At 45.5% G+C, this 13821-nt stretch overlaps 1 protein-coding gene across 2 annotated transcripts in view; it reads right to left on the bottom strand.

The window, feature by feature from the left end:
- The window catches only part of SLC12A8 (solute carrier family 12 member 8), a 129373-nt gene extending 118485 nt beyond the window's left edge, over positions 1 to 10888 (bottom strand). For both annotated transcript variants that reach the window (XM_060298189.1, XM_060298188.1), the window contains exons 1-2: positions 10691 to 10888; positions 10063 to 10157 (exon numbers count right to left, since the gene is read on the bottom strand). In XM_060298189.1, the coding sequence (XP_060154172.1) occupies positions 10063 to 10113 (51 nt within the window). In that variant the 5' untranslated portion in view covers positions 10114 to 10157; positions 10691 to 10888. The remainder of the gene's footprint in view (positions 1 to 10062; positions 10158 to 10690) is intronic.
- Positions 10889 to 13821: the final 2933 nt, after the last annotated feature.

Below are 13821 nucleotides of genomic sequence, written 5' to 3' on the forward strand. Positions count from 1 at the left end.
TGTCTACAAATTAGTTCCAAATGGTTCAGGAAAAAAATATATATAATCGAATATAATAGGTATTAAAATATATATTATATATATGGAATAGAAATATATGTATATATAGAGAGAGAGCACACAAATAATAAAGCAAAAGGACAAAATGTTAATAACTGGTAAATCTGAGTCAAGAGTATATGGTGGTTGTTTGTACTGCTGTGACTTTCTACAAGTGTGAAATGTTATCAAAATTTCAAAAGTTTAAAAATAAATAAATAGTAAAAGCAATTTTTATTTTTTAAAAGAAGCCCAGACATATTTAAAGAACAGCTTGTTCACTCTTGTACCTCTAGTGCCTAACATGGAACAGATACTTACTAAATGTGTTAGTTAAATGAATGAATGAATGAATACAATGTGCTTTAGAGAGTGACATTAGACACCTCTTTTAAGGTAGCAGAATATGCACTTTCCTACCAAATTACCATGACAATGACAGAAAAGATGTGTTGTTTTTTTTTGAAAGTATGAAACTATAGTTATAACTAGAAAGGGAAAAAACCAAGTGCTACTAGCAGATCAGACATTTGGAGAGATTCCTGCAGATGGGCTTGGAGGGGCAAAAAAAAAGCAAGTGATAGAGCAGCCCAGGGCAGCCAAGAGAAGAGCTGCCTTCCAAGGCACCTGAGAAGTTCCAAGTTCAGAGCCAGCAAATGCTAGGAGAAGACATAGGCCGCAGCAATCATTGGGCATAACATTATCTTGGAGGCTTTATCATGTAGATGGAAGTAACGTATATAGCATAAAAGACTGGATGGCAGGGTTGGTAAACGTGCCTATGTGATTATCAAGTTCCTGCATTTTACACTGAAGTGGTACAATATTAACTCTAAACAAACTGAAAATTCTTAAATGTATATTTTTCTCTTTTTTTTTCTCTCTTTTCTTTTTCCCTTTTTTGCAGTATGTGGGCCTCTCACTGTTGTGGCCTCTCCCGTTGCGGAGCACAGGCTCCAGATGCGCAGGCTCAACGGCCATGGCTCACGGGCCCAGCCGCTCCGCGGCATGTGGGATCTTCCCGGACCAGGGCACGAACCCGTGTTCCCTGCATCAGCAGGCGGACTCTCAACCACCGTGCCACCAGGGAAACCCTAAATGTATATTTAATCTCTAGAGCAGCCATTCTCAAACTTTTTGATCTCCAGACCCCTTTACATTCTTAAAAATTACTGAGGATCCCAAAGAGCTTTTGTTTATGCATGCTACAACTATCAGTATTCACCATATTAGAAACTTAAAGGGCGATATTTTCAAATACTTATTAATCATTTAAACATAATAATAATAAACCCATTATCTGTTAAAATAAGTAACATGTTTGCATGAAAAATAACTACTTTCCCAAACAAAAATATTCAGTGAAAAGAGATGCCTTGTTATACATTTTGCAGATCATTTTAATGTCTGGCTTGATAGAATACAGCTGGATTCCCATATCTACTTCTGCATCCAATCTGTTGTAAAATGTTGTTTTTTAAATACATGAAAACAATTTGGCCTTCCATACTTCTATAGTTAGAAAAGGAAAGAGTAATTTACTACCACTATTCCATATATGAAAAAAATTCCTGTCACCCAAAAGATAAGAGAATTATACTCAAAAAAAGGTGACATGGAATATAAGAAACAGCAGTAGCTGCATATGAACCAGAAGAATTAAAGGGAACTTGAAAAAAATTAAGACTCTGTAGCTCAGAAGCAGCAAAGCCTTAACAACTTATGCTTGTGTTTTCTTCTCCATGAGTCTAATAACATCATTTGGTTATTCAGTTAAACACACACATATACATCTTACTATTGTAAATTTATAGTACTATTTATAGGTGTAAAATTTTTATAAACAACTATAACAAACATGGAAATACTCATTACAATTACAGAAAAATATATAAATTTTATAAACCTTGACAATGTAAAAATAATAATCCAACTAACAAAAAATTCAAAATGAAATGAGAGAAATGGAAGGAAGAGTAAATGTGCCAATGTCCTCTTTTTTCATATCAGGAAGCAATAAGTAAACTGATAATAAATTGATAACTTAGTCTAGAAATTGAGGTATAAATAAATTATTTAAAGTTATAATGATAACCACTAGGGAAAATGAAAACCAGAAACCATTGGTGACTGTCTCTGGGGAACGGTGGTGAAGGAACAGAGGAAGAAGGCTTTTAATTTTATATAATTCTCTCGTTTAAAAAATTTTTTTTACTGCATGCATGTAGTACGTGTATAATAAAAATAGTAACATCTTTATTTGAAGAAAAATTTACCACTTTATTAGAAGTATTTGAAAAATAAAATGCTGACTTCAAGTTAGTCATATATTTATAACTCAACTTCATTTTATGCAGTGGATGGATGTGATTTGAATCACATTTTAAATGTACTGGAAATATAGTCTACTTAAAAATAGAGAAGTCTCTGGTAAAATTAATGTCTGTCCCTAACATTTGTGTATCTTTTTTAAAAATTAGAATTTGCCTTTGCTTTGTGTTGTTGTTTTTTGGTTTTGGGGTTTGTTTATATGTTGTTTTTTTTTTTTCTACTGATAATTGCCTAAAATAAAAAGGGAAAGCTACTCAAAATGAGTCACAGCTTTCTGTTTTAAGTTCTATAAACACTGGGATTCACTTTAGAGCAAATTTATCACCTGGACCAGACATAACTATTTTTGGCTAAATGAGGGTCACTAGGCTACCATGGCTTCAAATTAATCAGTGAGCCTGCACTCTAGAGCCCACGAGCCACAACTACTGAGCCCATGTGCCACAAATACTGAAGCCCGAGCCCCTAGAGCCCATGCTCCACAGCAAGAGAAGCCACCACAATGAGAAGCCCGTGCACCTCAACGAAGAGTAGCCCCTGCTTGCCGCAACTAGAGAAAGCCTGCGCGCAGCAACGAAGACCCAAACAGCCAAAAATAAATAAATAAAATTAATAAATTTTTAAAAATTAAAAAAAAGAATCCGCCTGACAATGCAAGGTACATGGGTTTGAGCCCTCGTCTGGGAAGATCCCACATGCCGTGGAGAAACTAAGCCCGTGCACCACAACTACTGAGCCAGCGTGCCACAAATACTGAAGCCTGCGCGCCTAGAGCCCATGCTCCGCAACAAGAGAAGCCACCGCAATGAGAAGCCCATGCACCACAATGAAGAGTAGCCCCCGCTCTCTGCAACTAGAGAAAGCCTGTGTGCAGCAACAAAGACCCAACGCGGCCAAAAATATCAATCAATCAATCAATCAATCTTATGGATCAGGGAAGAGACGAACCTTCCCAGGGCTAACCAGTTCTTATAGATAGGAAACAGCTGGCGAGGAGCATGTCTCTCGTATGCAAACTTACCAATTCTGAGTATATTCCCCAAGCCACCCCCTTTATCTAATTCTCACACAACGAGCCAGTATTTCTCCTGCCCTAAATCATCCCCAGGCCAGGTGCTAGGAAACTAGAGACCATCTCTATAGCCAAAGCCCACCAGAACTATTCAAACCAGCCAGTCCTAAGCTGTTCGCTCTGCCCTGCCTTGCCCAGGGCACAACAAAGGCTCTGGCCCAGGCTTTCCCTTCATTCCTGCTTTTGTCTCCTGACCAGAACCTGACACTTCCCCTGTGGCCCTGCATGGCATTCCTCCTTCTCTTGGGAAATGTAAGCAATAAATTCTTCTTCCAATGGCACTGATCTCTCTGTGTCCTCACTCAATCACCTCTACAAATGAAGATCCTGTGGGTACAAGTGAGACAATCCCACCTAATTCATTTCAGTGAAGAATCACTTTCATTCTAGTTTCTAGGGAACCTTCATCCAGAAAATGTCTCCATTCCACTTTTTACAAATATGAAGCATTTTCAGAGCACTGTCATTTTCAGGGTTGACCTCCTAGGCTAAGTAATACACAGGGCTGTAAAGTGGAAAGGGGTGAAGATAACAGAGAAAGAGAAGGAAAGGGCGACAGAGCCCACATGAAAGCTGCAGACTTATCTCAACCCCGAGAGTGGTTTCTGCCCTTTCTTCTCTCCCAGGTTCCAGCACCATAGCCTCTTTTCTTCTGTCACCTCACATAGGTGGTTCTGTCTGGGTACCACTGGTCTTTCACAGTGAAGCTAATAGCTTAAGTCTCCAACACCCTTCACTTGCATTAAGTCCCTCCCAAAGATTACACCTAATTTTGTATTTGTATCCTTTTTACTAAAGAGAATCGCTAAAAACTTTACAAGCTTCATGCCCTATAGAAGCTGGGAGGGTGATAGGGGTCACGGCTCCAGGAATCCCAGATGTGAGCCCTTCTCTTCCACCCAACCACCCTGGACCCCAGTTTCCCTATCTGTACAAGAGGTGCTAACACGACAGTCTTGTCCTAGGTTCCCTTTTCTCCTCAGATGCATTCATTTCTCTATAGTCTAACAAAGCAATATGCTGTTACCTAGCATGTGGCTGCCAAGGCTTGCTTTGCATATTGGCTTTTTAAAGATGCTAAAATGGGCCTGAAAAACGCATAGCAAAAATATAAGTCAGTTCGTCACTGTACACTGGCTAATAAGGGCACAGAAAACGAGCAAAGCTTGTGCGATGAAGCCTGAGACCAATGCTCAAAATTATAACCTAAAGATTGACTGCATTAAGGTCAACCAGAGCCGTATTATGGGGTCAGGGGGTCATGGGCTTGGTTCCCACCAGGGTCTGCCACTCTTTGTATGTATCTTTGGGCAAGTCATTAAACATCTCTAGGCTTCTCTTCTGACAAGCTAAGCAAGGGGCCTGGACCAGAGGATCTCTAAGATCTCAGAGGATCTCTTTTTTCTTTTGAGTCTGAGAGTTATTCGCTGCAATAATTTGTACCCCCTCTGTCTCTTAACATGTTCGCTTCCTTCTGCCTCTCTTGCTGGTGCCACTCAGCCTCACAACTCGACCAGACTCTCTTTCTTTCTCTTGCCACGCTGAGCTAACCTAGGTTAAGCCACTGAACTGAGGAGGGGAAGACAGGGAACGAGCAAAGGAGAGCACAGAGAAGGGAAAGGTAAGGCAGGGAGTCTGCCGGGGCGGAGTCCTGGTGCAGGGTCAGAGGCGGCTGGTACCCTGGCTCAAACGTGGACCAGATGCCACAGCTGGGTCTGCATCAGGCTTGTTTCTAGGGTGACTAGCTCAGGCCAGCCAGAAGCTATCCCACAGACTTCCTAGAAGAGGGTCCTCACAGACCCACTCCTGCTGGAGCTCAAGTCTCCAGCCAGATAAAGAAGAAAGAATATGAGTTGCACTAGCTAATCTGAGGCTTTGGGTGACCCATTCTCGGGCCACAGCATGACACTGCTTCCCTTTAACTTTTTCTGGAGACTGTCCAACCCTAAGAGAAGGGAAATAGCACATCAGATTAGTGGGAGGCATCCCTTATTCCATCGTAATTAAGAGGTTTCTGTTTTAATATCTGCAGCACTAGCTGGAGATCCAGGCAAGAACAGGCACTCAGTAAATACCTGTTACACTGAGCTGACTTCTTCCCATTTCCCACACTAACAGCTGGGTCCTGCTGGACTTCAGACCTCGCACAGATGTCTACTTTCCCTCTCTCCCTGTCTCCAGCCATCTGCTTTCTCCTGCCAGCTTCATCTTCCTGACACACCGTGTCTGTCACAGTCCTCTCTGTCCAGCGACTGACGGAGACGCGCATGGAATCGAAGGTCATCAGCCTTCCATTCACCTCCCTCTGGCACCAGCTGCTCCTTAGCTTTCCAGCCCCATGTTTCACAAACAGCCTACTCGACTGGGTTTCAGTGTGAAACCTGCTTCATCCAATCACTGAACATGCACTGTATTTAGTGCTCACAACGTGACAGGCACTGGGCCAGATCCTTCTGCATATGGCATAAGAACCCTGAAAATCAGGTACGCTCACCCCGTCTCGCAGTTGTAGACGCAGACTGCAAGCCCAAGAGTAACTTGCCCAAGGGCCCAGCACATCTAGTGGCACAGTCAGAATTCAGAACCCAGGTTTCCAGGTTCAAGTCCACCACCCAACCACACTGCACATCAATGCAGTGCCTGGGGACAGAGGCTCCCAGAAAAAGACTCGCACCTCCACAGGTTCAACAGGCCCTCAAATACACACACACACATTCCCAAACCACTCCAGACCCATCTAGGCCTAGAAAGCACCCCATCTTCCTCAATGGACTGCCCACCCCACATTGCCCATAGTGTCTTGCACAATGTACCACACTCTGGTTTTGGCCGAGGGAATCACCCCGGACTTGGGACTCCTGCCTTAGGTGTTTTACCTGACCTTGCTGTGCTGAGTCATGCATTCATGTGCCAACTGAACCCTCTGACCATCTATATCACTACCTCGTGGACCAAACACATACTCCCCGCATCAGTTTTATTATTAGCCAACATTTACAGACTGCGTCCTATGAACTGAGCGCTATACTAAACATTTACATGAATTATCTCTGTTAATCTTCATAATTCCCTAAGGTACTTTCTATTACTGTAGTCGTTTCATAGGTGAGAATACGAAGGCTTAGCCAGGTGAAGTAACTTGCCCAGAGTCACAAAGGGTTAGAGCCAGTACTTGGACCCAGGCAGCACCATCAACTCTCAGATATACAGCCTCTTCTCACTTGGTCCCCTTGACCAACACACACACACACACACACACACACACACACACACACACACAGCGCTACCCCATCTGGTCCTGAGATGAGTAAAGCCAAACCAAGAATCCATTCATTGGGCTTCCCTGGTGGCGCAGTGGTTGAGAGTCCGCCTGCCGATGCAGGGGACGCAGGTTCGTGCCCCGGTCCGGGAAGATCCCACATGCCGCGGAGCGGCTGGGCCCGTGAGCCATGGCCACTGAGCCTGTGCGTCCGGAGCCTGTGCTCCGCAACGGGAGAGGCCACAACAGTGAGGGGCCCACGTACCGCAAAAAAAAAAAAAAAAAAAAAAGAATCCATTCATTCACCCCTCCACCTAACTCACAAGCATCCCCACTCTTGCCAAATCTCCTGAGAGCTACTTTCCAGTCACAGTGATCAAGAGCAGAGCAGATCTGAACTGAAGGGTTTAGGGTAACACCCACCCCCCCCCCCACTCCCAGCCTGTCTTCCCACTGGGCACTGCCTTCTTAGTCCCGTGCTCTTCAGGCCTCAAAGCTCTTAGCAGAATTCCTGCCTCCCAGACCTGGAGTAAAGGGAGAAAAAGCTCATGGGAAACTTCTAGAGGGCCAGACACTTCGAACATATCAGCCATCCAGCCTGCTCTCTGTTCCCATAAGGCTTTGCTCGGGCCACTGGGGCAGGAGGCATAAAGCAGAAAGGATTAAAACCCGGACCTTGGCAACAACTATGCCTGGGTTCAAAGTACCCCCATTTTTCATCTGTCAACCAAAATAATCATATCTACTTCAGAATGTTGTTGTGAAGACAATGCATAGTAAATGTTCAGCCCATAATAAGTTGGTAGTTATTATCATTTTCTTACCCTCTCAGCCTCAGGGATGTGCTTCCCAACTTTACCACTGATACTTCAAGATGTAATACAAACAGCAGCTCCCTCAATCCCTAACCAGGTGAATTCCCTTAAGTAGAGCCAGCATTGATTGAGCATCTTCCATATGCTGAGCACTAATGGCAGGGACTGAGGACACAAAAATGAATAAGACATGCCCCTGAACTTCAGGAGTTCACAGCCTCAAGGAAGACAGGAAAGAAACAGCTTACTTCAATGCCACACGGCAAGTGCAGTGACAGAGCATGCTGCCAGAGGGAGCAGGGGAAGCCAGGCAGATCACAGGGGACTGTGGGGGCCAGGGCAAGGAGTCAGAACTGAATTCTAAAGGCAGTGAGAAGCCACTGAAAAGCCTTAAGCAGAGGAGGCAAATGCACAGACTTATGCTTTAAAAAGGGATCACTTTAGAAGAGATGTGAGGAAAGAAGTCAGGAAGGTATGAACAATTCAATTAAGAAGTAATACCTTGGACGAGACAGTGCAAGGGAGACAAAGGGACAGATTTCAAAGATGTCTAGATAATGAACAGCAAAGGCCATGACATTCAACACTGTCTAATCCCTCAATGTTCAGAGATTGAGGGAGAGGGAGATGGAGAGGAAGGTGACGCATAGGCCTTTACATCCATCACTTTTTTTTTTTTTTTTTTTTTACATCCATCATTTTAAAAATCAACTCTCGGGACTTCCCTGGCTGTCCAGTGGTTAAGACTCCCCACTTCCACTGCAGGGGGCATGGGTTCAATTCCTAGTCAGGGAACTAAGATCCTGCATGCCGCACGGTGTGGCCAAAATAAATAAATAAAAGTTTTTTAAATAAAAATCAACTGTCTCTTAAGGCACTCATAGCAATTTAGCTTGCACTAACATTTACTGACCCCTTGACTGCCAGACACTGCCTTAGGTACTTGGAGGGTTCCAGTGGCAAATCAGCTGAGAGAGAAGTATCAGCAAAGACCAGCATAGGGAAAAGACACAAGCACAGAGCCTCGGGAATGGTGACCTTCGTCTAGAAGGTGGGGTAGAAGGAGTAAGATGCAGGGGACCAGGCTCGAAACTCAGGCTGGGTCAGACTGTGCAGGGCCTAGCCTAAGGAGTTTGAACTCTGAGTGGTGGACACGGGGAGCCATTGAAGGTTTTAAACAGAAAGAGGATCACAGCTGAGCCTTATCAGATTCCTCTCACAGAGATGAAACAAGCGCTCTCTTTTTGGAATCCCTGGAGACAAGGGCCTCACGTTTTCCATCTGGTAACCCTTTTCATGCCTAACACAGTACCCATTATTTAGGAAGTAGTCCACAAATACATGTTAGGGCCATAAACACTCATGTACAGTCTTGCAAACCCAAAGAAAACGCATTGCCAGTATGATGCGAGACTGGTCAAGCTAAATAAATTTTTTAAATAAAGTAAATAAATCAAGGTTCTCTAAGGGTCCTTGACCACATTCAAAACTTGGCCACTGGCCTTTTCATTCAGGAGCAAACAGCTCTGGGCAAGATCTGAAATATCTCTGAGGAGCTATTCCGGACCTCTAGTCACTCATTTCTAAGCAGATTGAATACTTCAGGGGCTGGATATAAGGAGCTCAGTACAGGATGGAGGATACAGCTCTGGGCCTGCCAGGGCGAAGGGGAGCGGTACCTTTTGCTGAGCACTTGCCACTTGCCAGCCACCATGCTGCATTTTTCGTGTGTACCCATGTACATGAAGAGGGGGTAACTAGCCAGTTTGGATTCCCCCACCAACCCCGAACCCCATCTGCCTCACTAGCCTCTGCCCTTTGGCTCAGGCCTCCCGAGTGTTGGACCTTGCTCTCTTGCTACTGTGTGAGGCTATGAGTTGATTCTCTCTCCTTCTGGGGGGCTCATTCCCCCCTGTTATAATGCCAGAAAACCCTCCTACCCCTCTCTATAAAGATGAGAGAAATCCAAGGGACAGTAAAAACCTCATGGTTGAGTGATCATTACAGAGCAAAGACCCTGGGTGCAAGCAACCTCCTGACAAATGCCTAAGTATGGTTGGTTGGTTGGTTTTTAAGGGGCAGCCACTTCAATTCCATACCTGCATTGAATGTTTACTAACGCTAATGATCAGCAGGGAGAGGATAAAGAAAGAAAAACCAAAACCTGCAGACATCACAGAATCCAGAAATCTATTTGGCTTCAGCATATATGAGTTTTTCAGAAATAGAATTACCTTCTTACATTGGTTTGATTCAATATTAACGGGAGTTCATATTATCTGAGTTCTCACTCTGTTCATGGAAAACCTCCATGGGTGGGACGGGGTGGGAAGAGGAGTGTCCAGGATTCAAAATCCACTACAAATACCAAAGAAGATTTTTTGCGCACAGATGGTTAGGAATTGGCTGTAACATTTTCTCGATTAAGCTGGCATACCAAAATAAACTTCTGAGATCATTACTTTTAAAATAGTGCACTGTAATGTTTCCATTCAGCTTCCTGCCTGGTGACCTTTGCTCATGACCCCCACACCGCCCAGGCCTACCTGCTGGGCTGCCTCATGGAAGAGTTCCTGCACTTGAGACATCTGGGCCATTCTCCGGAAATGGGGGTCCTGGGAGTCTGGGTGGGGAGACCCCTCTGGAAGGTAAACAGGATTCTGGGTCAGGCTGGCTCCTCCTTCCCTGGATCCTTACGGCCCATCCTTCCTCTATACCAGATAAGGCCCTGGCTGAGGGAGGGACCTTGTTCTGCCTCATCCGGAAACATTTCCTTCCCTCTTTGGTACCCAGATAGATCCCACTCATTCTTCAGAGCCTCCCTGTGCTCAAATGTTGCTGTTCTTTGAAAGCCACAGCTGCCTGCAGCTCTCTGTTTTTCCCTGAGCTCCTTCAGTACGGGGGTCAGAACCAACTGCCCAGCTGCCCAGCCCTTGAGGACAGTTTTACACTCCTCTCCATCCTTGTGAACCCCTTTGTCCAGGGCAAGGGCACCATCGGCTCACTAGGGCCAGTTGCAGGTGGTGAAAGACTTACCGAGACCCGCTCCGGAGCCGCAGCACCGACCCTTCGCGTCTGAGTCAGCGCTGGGACCCGCGTCCCTCAGGCACCCCTACTTACGGGAACCCCATACAGCGCAGCGCACGCCCCCTCCAGCCTCGGCCCCGCCCTTACCGAGTTCTCAGGAACCCCTGGGGTCGGCGGGAGGCTCGTGTGCCAGTGGCCGTGTGTAGACGCGCCAGGGGACGGCGAGGGGGTCTACCTGAGCAGGCGGGCAAAGGTGACCCAAGCCGGCCCCCTGACTACAGGACAGAGCTCCCCGGGGAGAGGAGCCGCCCCGAGACCACCCTACACACTGCCCACCCACCAGCCGCGCGGCGTCCGCCCTCACCGGTTCCCGGGACGCCCGCTCCTAGCGCTGGGCCCGCCCAGTCCCCGCCCCGCCGCCACGTGGCTAACCAGGTGTGCGCGGCGCGGGTCCCAGCTGTCTCGCTGACGAGGCGTGCCGCCCGGGCTCGAGCACCTGGGCCACGACTCTCGGGTCCAGGTGGAGAAGGACGGGGCTGCAGACACTTCCCCTCCCCAAGGGTGGTGCTTGCGCACCCGCCGCCGCCCAGGAGGGCTCCCAGAAGAAGGGAACAGCAATCTTAACACGGGTGGGGAGGGACTGGGCGGGGTGGGGGGGTGAGGGTGCGGGGGTGGACTAGGGGGAGGGTCCGCATGCTCTCAAACGTAACAGCCACTGCCTCCACCGCCTCGACAGCTCGCTCACCGCACCCCCGCTGAGGTGCCCAGCCCTGGGATTAGGGGGACAGGACGCGAGCCTACTCACTGCAGTTGCTTCTAAGGACCTGCGCGTTACACAGCACGCAGGAGTGAGAAAGGCTGGGGAGCGGGGGAGCCCGCGGCTCCCACTGGTCCGCAGCCCCCTGGACAGGTGCAGAAGCGTCTGAACAAGAGACCGTGACTGCGCTCCGGAGTTGCCAAAGTGCAGCGGCCACGCGACCAGGTGACCCTCAGACTCGCAGGAAGTGGAATTCTTTTGCCAAGAAGGTGCCCTCGGGCATGCTGAGGTGTGGGGAGGAATTACCCTCGTCACCTTCAGCAATTCCCAGAACCGGCTTGGAGGGGCGGGGAGTGAAGTAAGGTTTCCAGGGTCCCCGGCTTGCAGGGATAAAAAGAAATTAACATACAGAGAGATTAAATTATCGCTATTTCCAATCTGGCATATTTCCTAAGCCTGAAATAACTTGCTAGGCCTCCATCTGGGCTTCTGAGAAACAGAAGGGCAGCTGGGAGTACTTCCCACGCCCACATGAGCCTTTGTGTGAAAATCCCTAAAAATAGAGGTTGTTCTTTTAAAAACAAAAGGGAAGGCAAAGCCATGGGAACAGTGACAGAGCCCCAACCTCTCCTGCTCCAGCAAAGGGTTTTTTGTTTTTTGTGGGGTTTTTGGTGTGGAAATATATATAACATAAAATGTGCCATTTAAACCATTTTTAAGTGTACAATTCAGTAGCGTTATTTATATTCACCATTTGGTGCAGCCATAACTGCTCTTTCCAAAACTTTTTCATCACCCCAAACTGAGGCTCTGTACCCCTAAGCAATAAGTCCCCGCACCCCTCTACTCCCAGACAGTGGTAACCTCTAATCTATTTTCTGTCTCTATAAATTTGCTTCTTCAAGCCTATTTCACATAAGTGAAACCAGACAGTATTTGTCCTTTGTAAGACTGGCTTATTTCACTTAGCATCATGTCCTCAAAGTTCATCCATGTTGTGGCATGTGTCAAAACTTCATTCCCAGCAAAGAAGTTTTTAATAACCCATCTCTGTAAGAGGAAAGAACCCCAGGATAAATTACAGATTAGCCACCTGTGAACAAAGCATGGCTAGGTGGGCATATTACTGGAATCCACTACGTGTCCATGTATTACATCTGTACAGAGAGTAGTAGTGCCATCTTTATTATTCACTTTGGGGTCACACATGACACTTTGTTTTTTTGCCTCAAGCTGGTTTCCAGTTTGCCGTCACCTTCTGATGAGCCTCTTTCAAAGTGTCAATGTGAACTCTGAAGAATCCACATTCAATTCCATATCAGCCTGAGCTAAAAACATTAAAAAAGGAAATCAACCCCTCTGTTCATAACCACCTACTTCCTGTCACTCATCACTTTCTAAACAAATGAAAAGTTCCCTTTGAAACTTATGAGCATCTTCTACACCTAAGACCAAATGTTTGTTTCTTCGCTTCATGTTAAGGCTAGAGAAGCCTGGCCATTTGCAAAGAAAAAAAGTGTACCCTGCTTAATGTAGATGTATAAAAATGATACTAACTGTAAACAAACAAAAAACCACTCTTATTGTATCAAAAAATAGCATACTGCCTAACCTTTGAACAGAACAATTCCATTTTTAAGATACTACCCTACATGACCTAGTACAAAGATGTTCACTGCATCATTACTTTGTAATAGTTTTTTAAAATTGTAACATCCTAACTGTCTACTAATAGAAGACTGATTACATAAGTTATGGTACAGCCATACTATGACAACCAGCACTAGAAAGAATTAGGTGTTTTTATATGTACTAACATGAAACTTTGTTCATCACATAATAATGAGTAAAAACAGCATGTTGTAGAATAATGTTCTTTTTTAAAAAGTGCATATATGTATATAGTTTGTATGGAAAAATACACATCAATTTGTTAATAGTGGGGAGGGGGATTGAGATAGTAAAATGGGAGAGGAAATCTAGTTTAATATACAAATTCTGGATTTTTATTGAATTTTTCTTCTTACAATGAGCACATGTTATTTTAGGAATCCGAAAAAAAATGAGTAAGAAAATTAAGACAAGCAATGTAGGGCAGATTGCATTTTCCAAAGATAACTGCACTAACATATTCCATCCCATATGCTCTTCTTGCAATACGACATTGACATTCCTTCAAAAAGAGATGGGAGTCTATGTTCCCTCCCCTTGAGCCAGAACGCATCTTTGTGAGTACCCCAACCAATAGGAGAAATGGAAGAAATGACACTGTTTGACTTCCTAGGTTAGGTCATAATGGCAGTGGGGAGTCCATCTGGCTTCCTTGCTCTCGGAGCACTGACCCTTGGAATTCAGCCACCATGTTGTGAGGAAGCCCAGGCCACATGGGGAAGCCACATGTTCCACCAGTAGCCAGCATCAGCTGCCAGACATGTGAGTGAAACAAGCCTTCAGATAATGATTCAAGTCCCCAACCTTAGATTCTTCCAGCTGAGGTCCCAGACACTGCAGAGCAAAGACA

This window comes from Globicephala melas, chromosome 4, assembly GCF_963455315.2.
Source record: "Globicephala melas chromosome 4, mGloMel1.2, whole genome shotgun sequence".
Classification (NCBI taxonomy): domain Eukaryota; kingdom Metazoa; phylum Chordata; class Mammalia; order Artiodactyla; family Delphinidae; genus Globicephala; species Globicephala melas.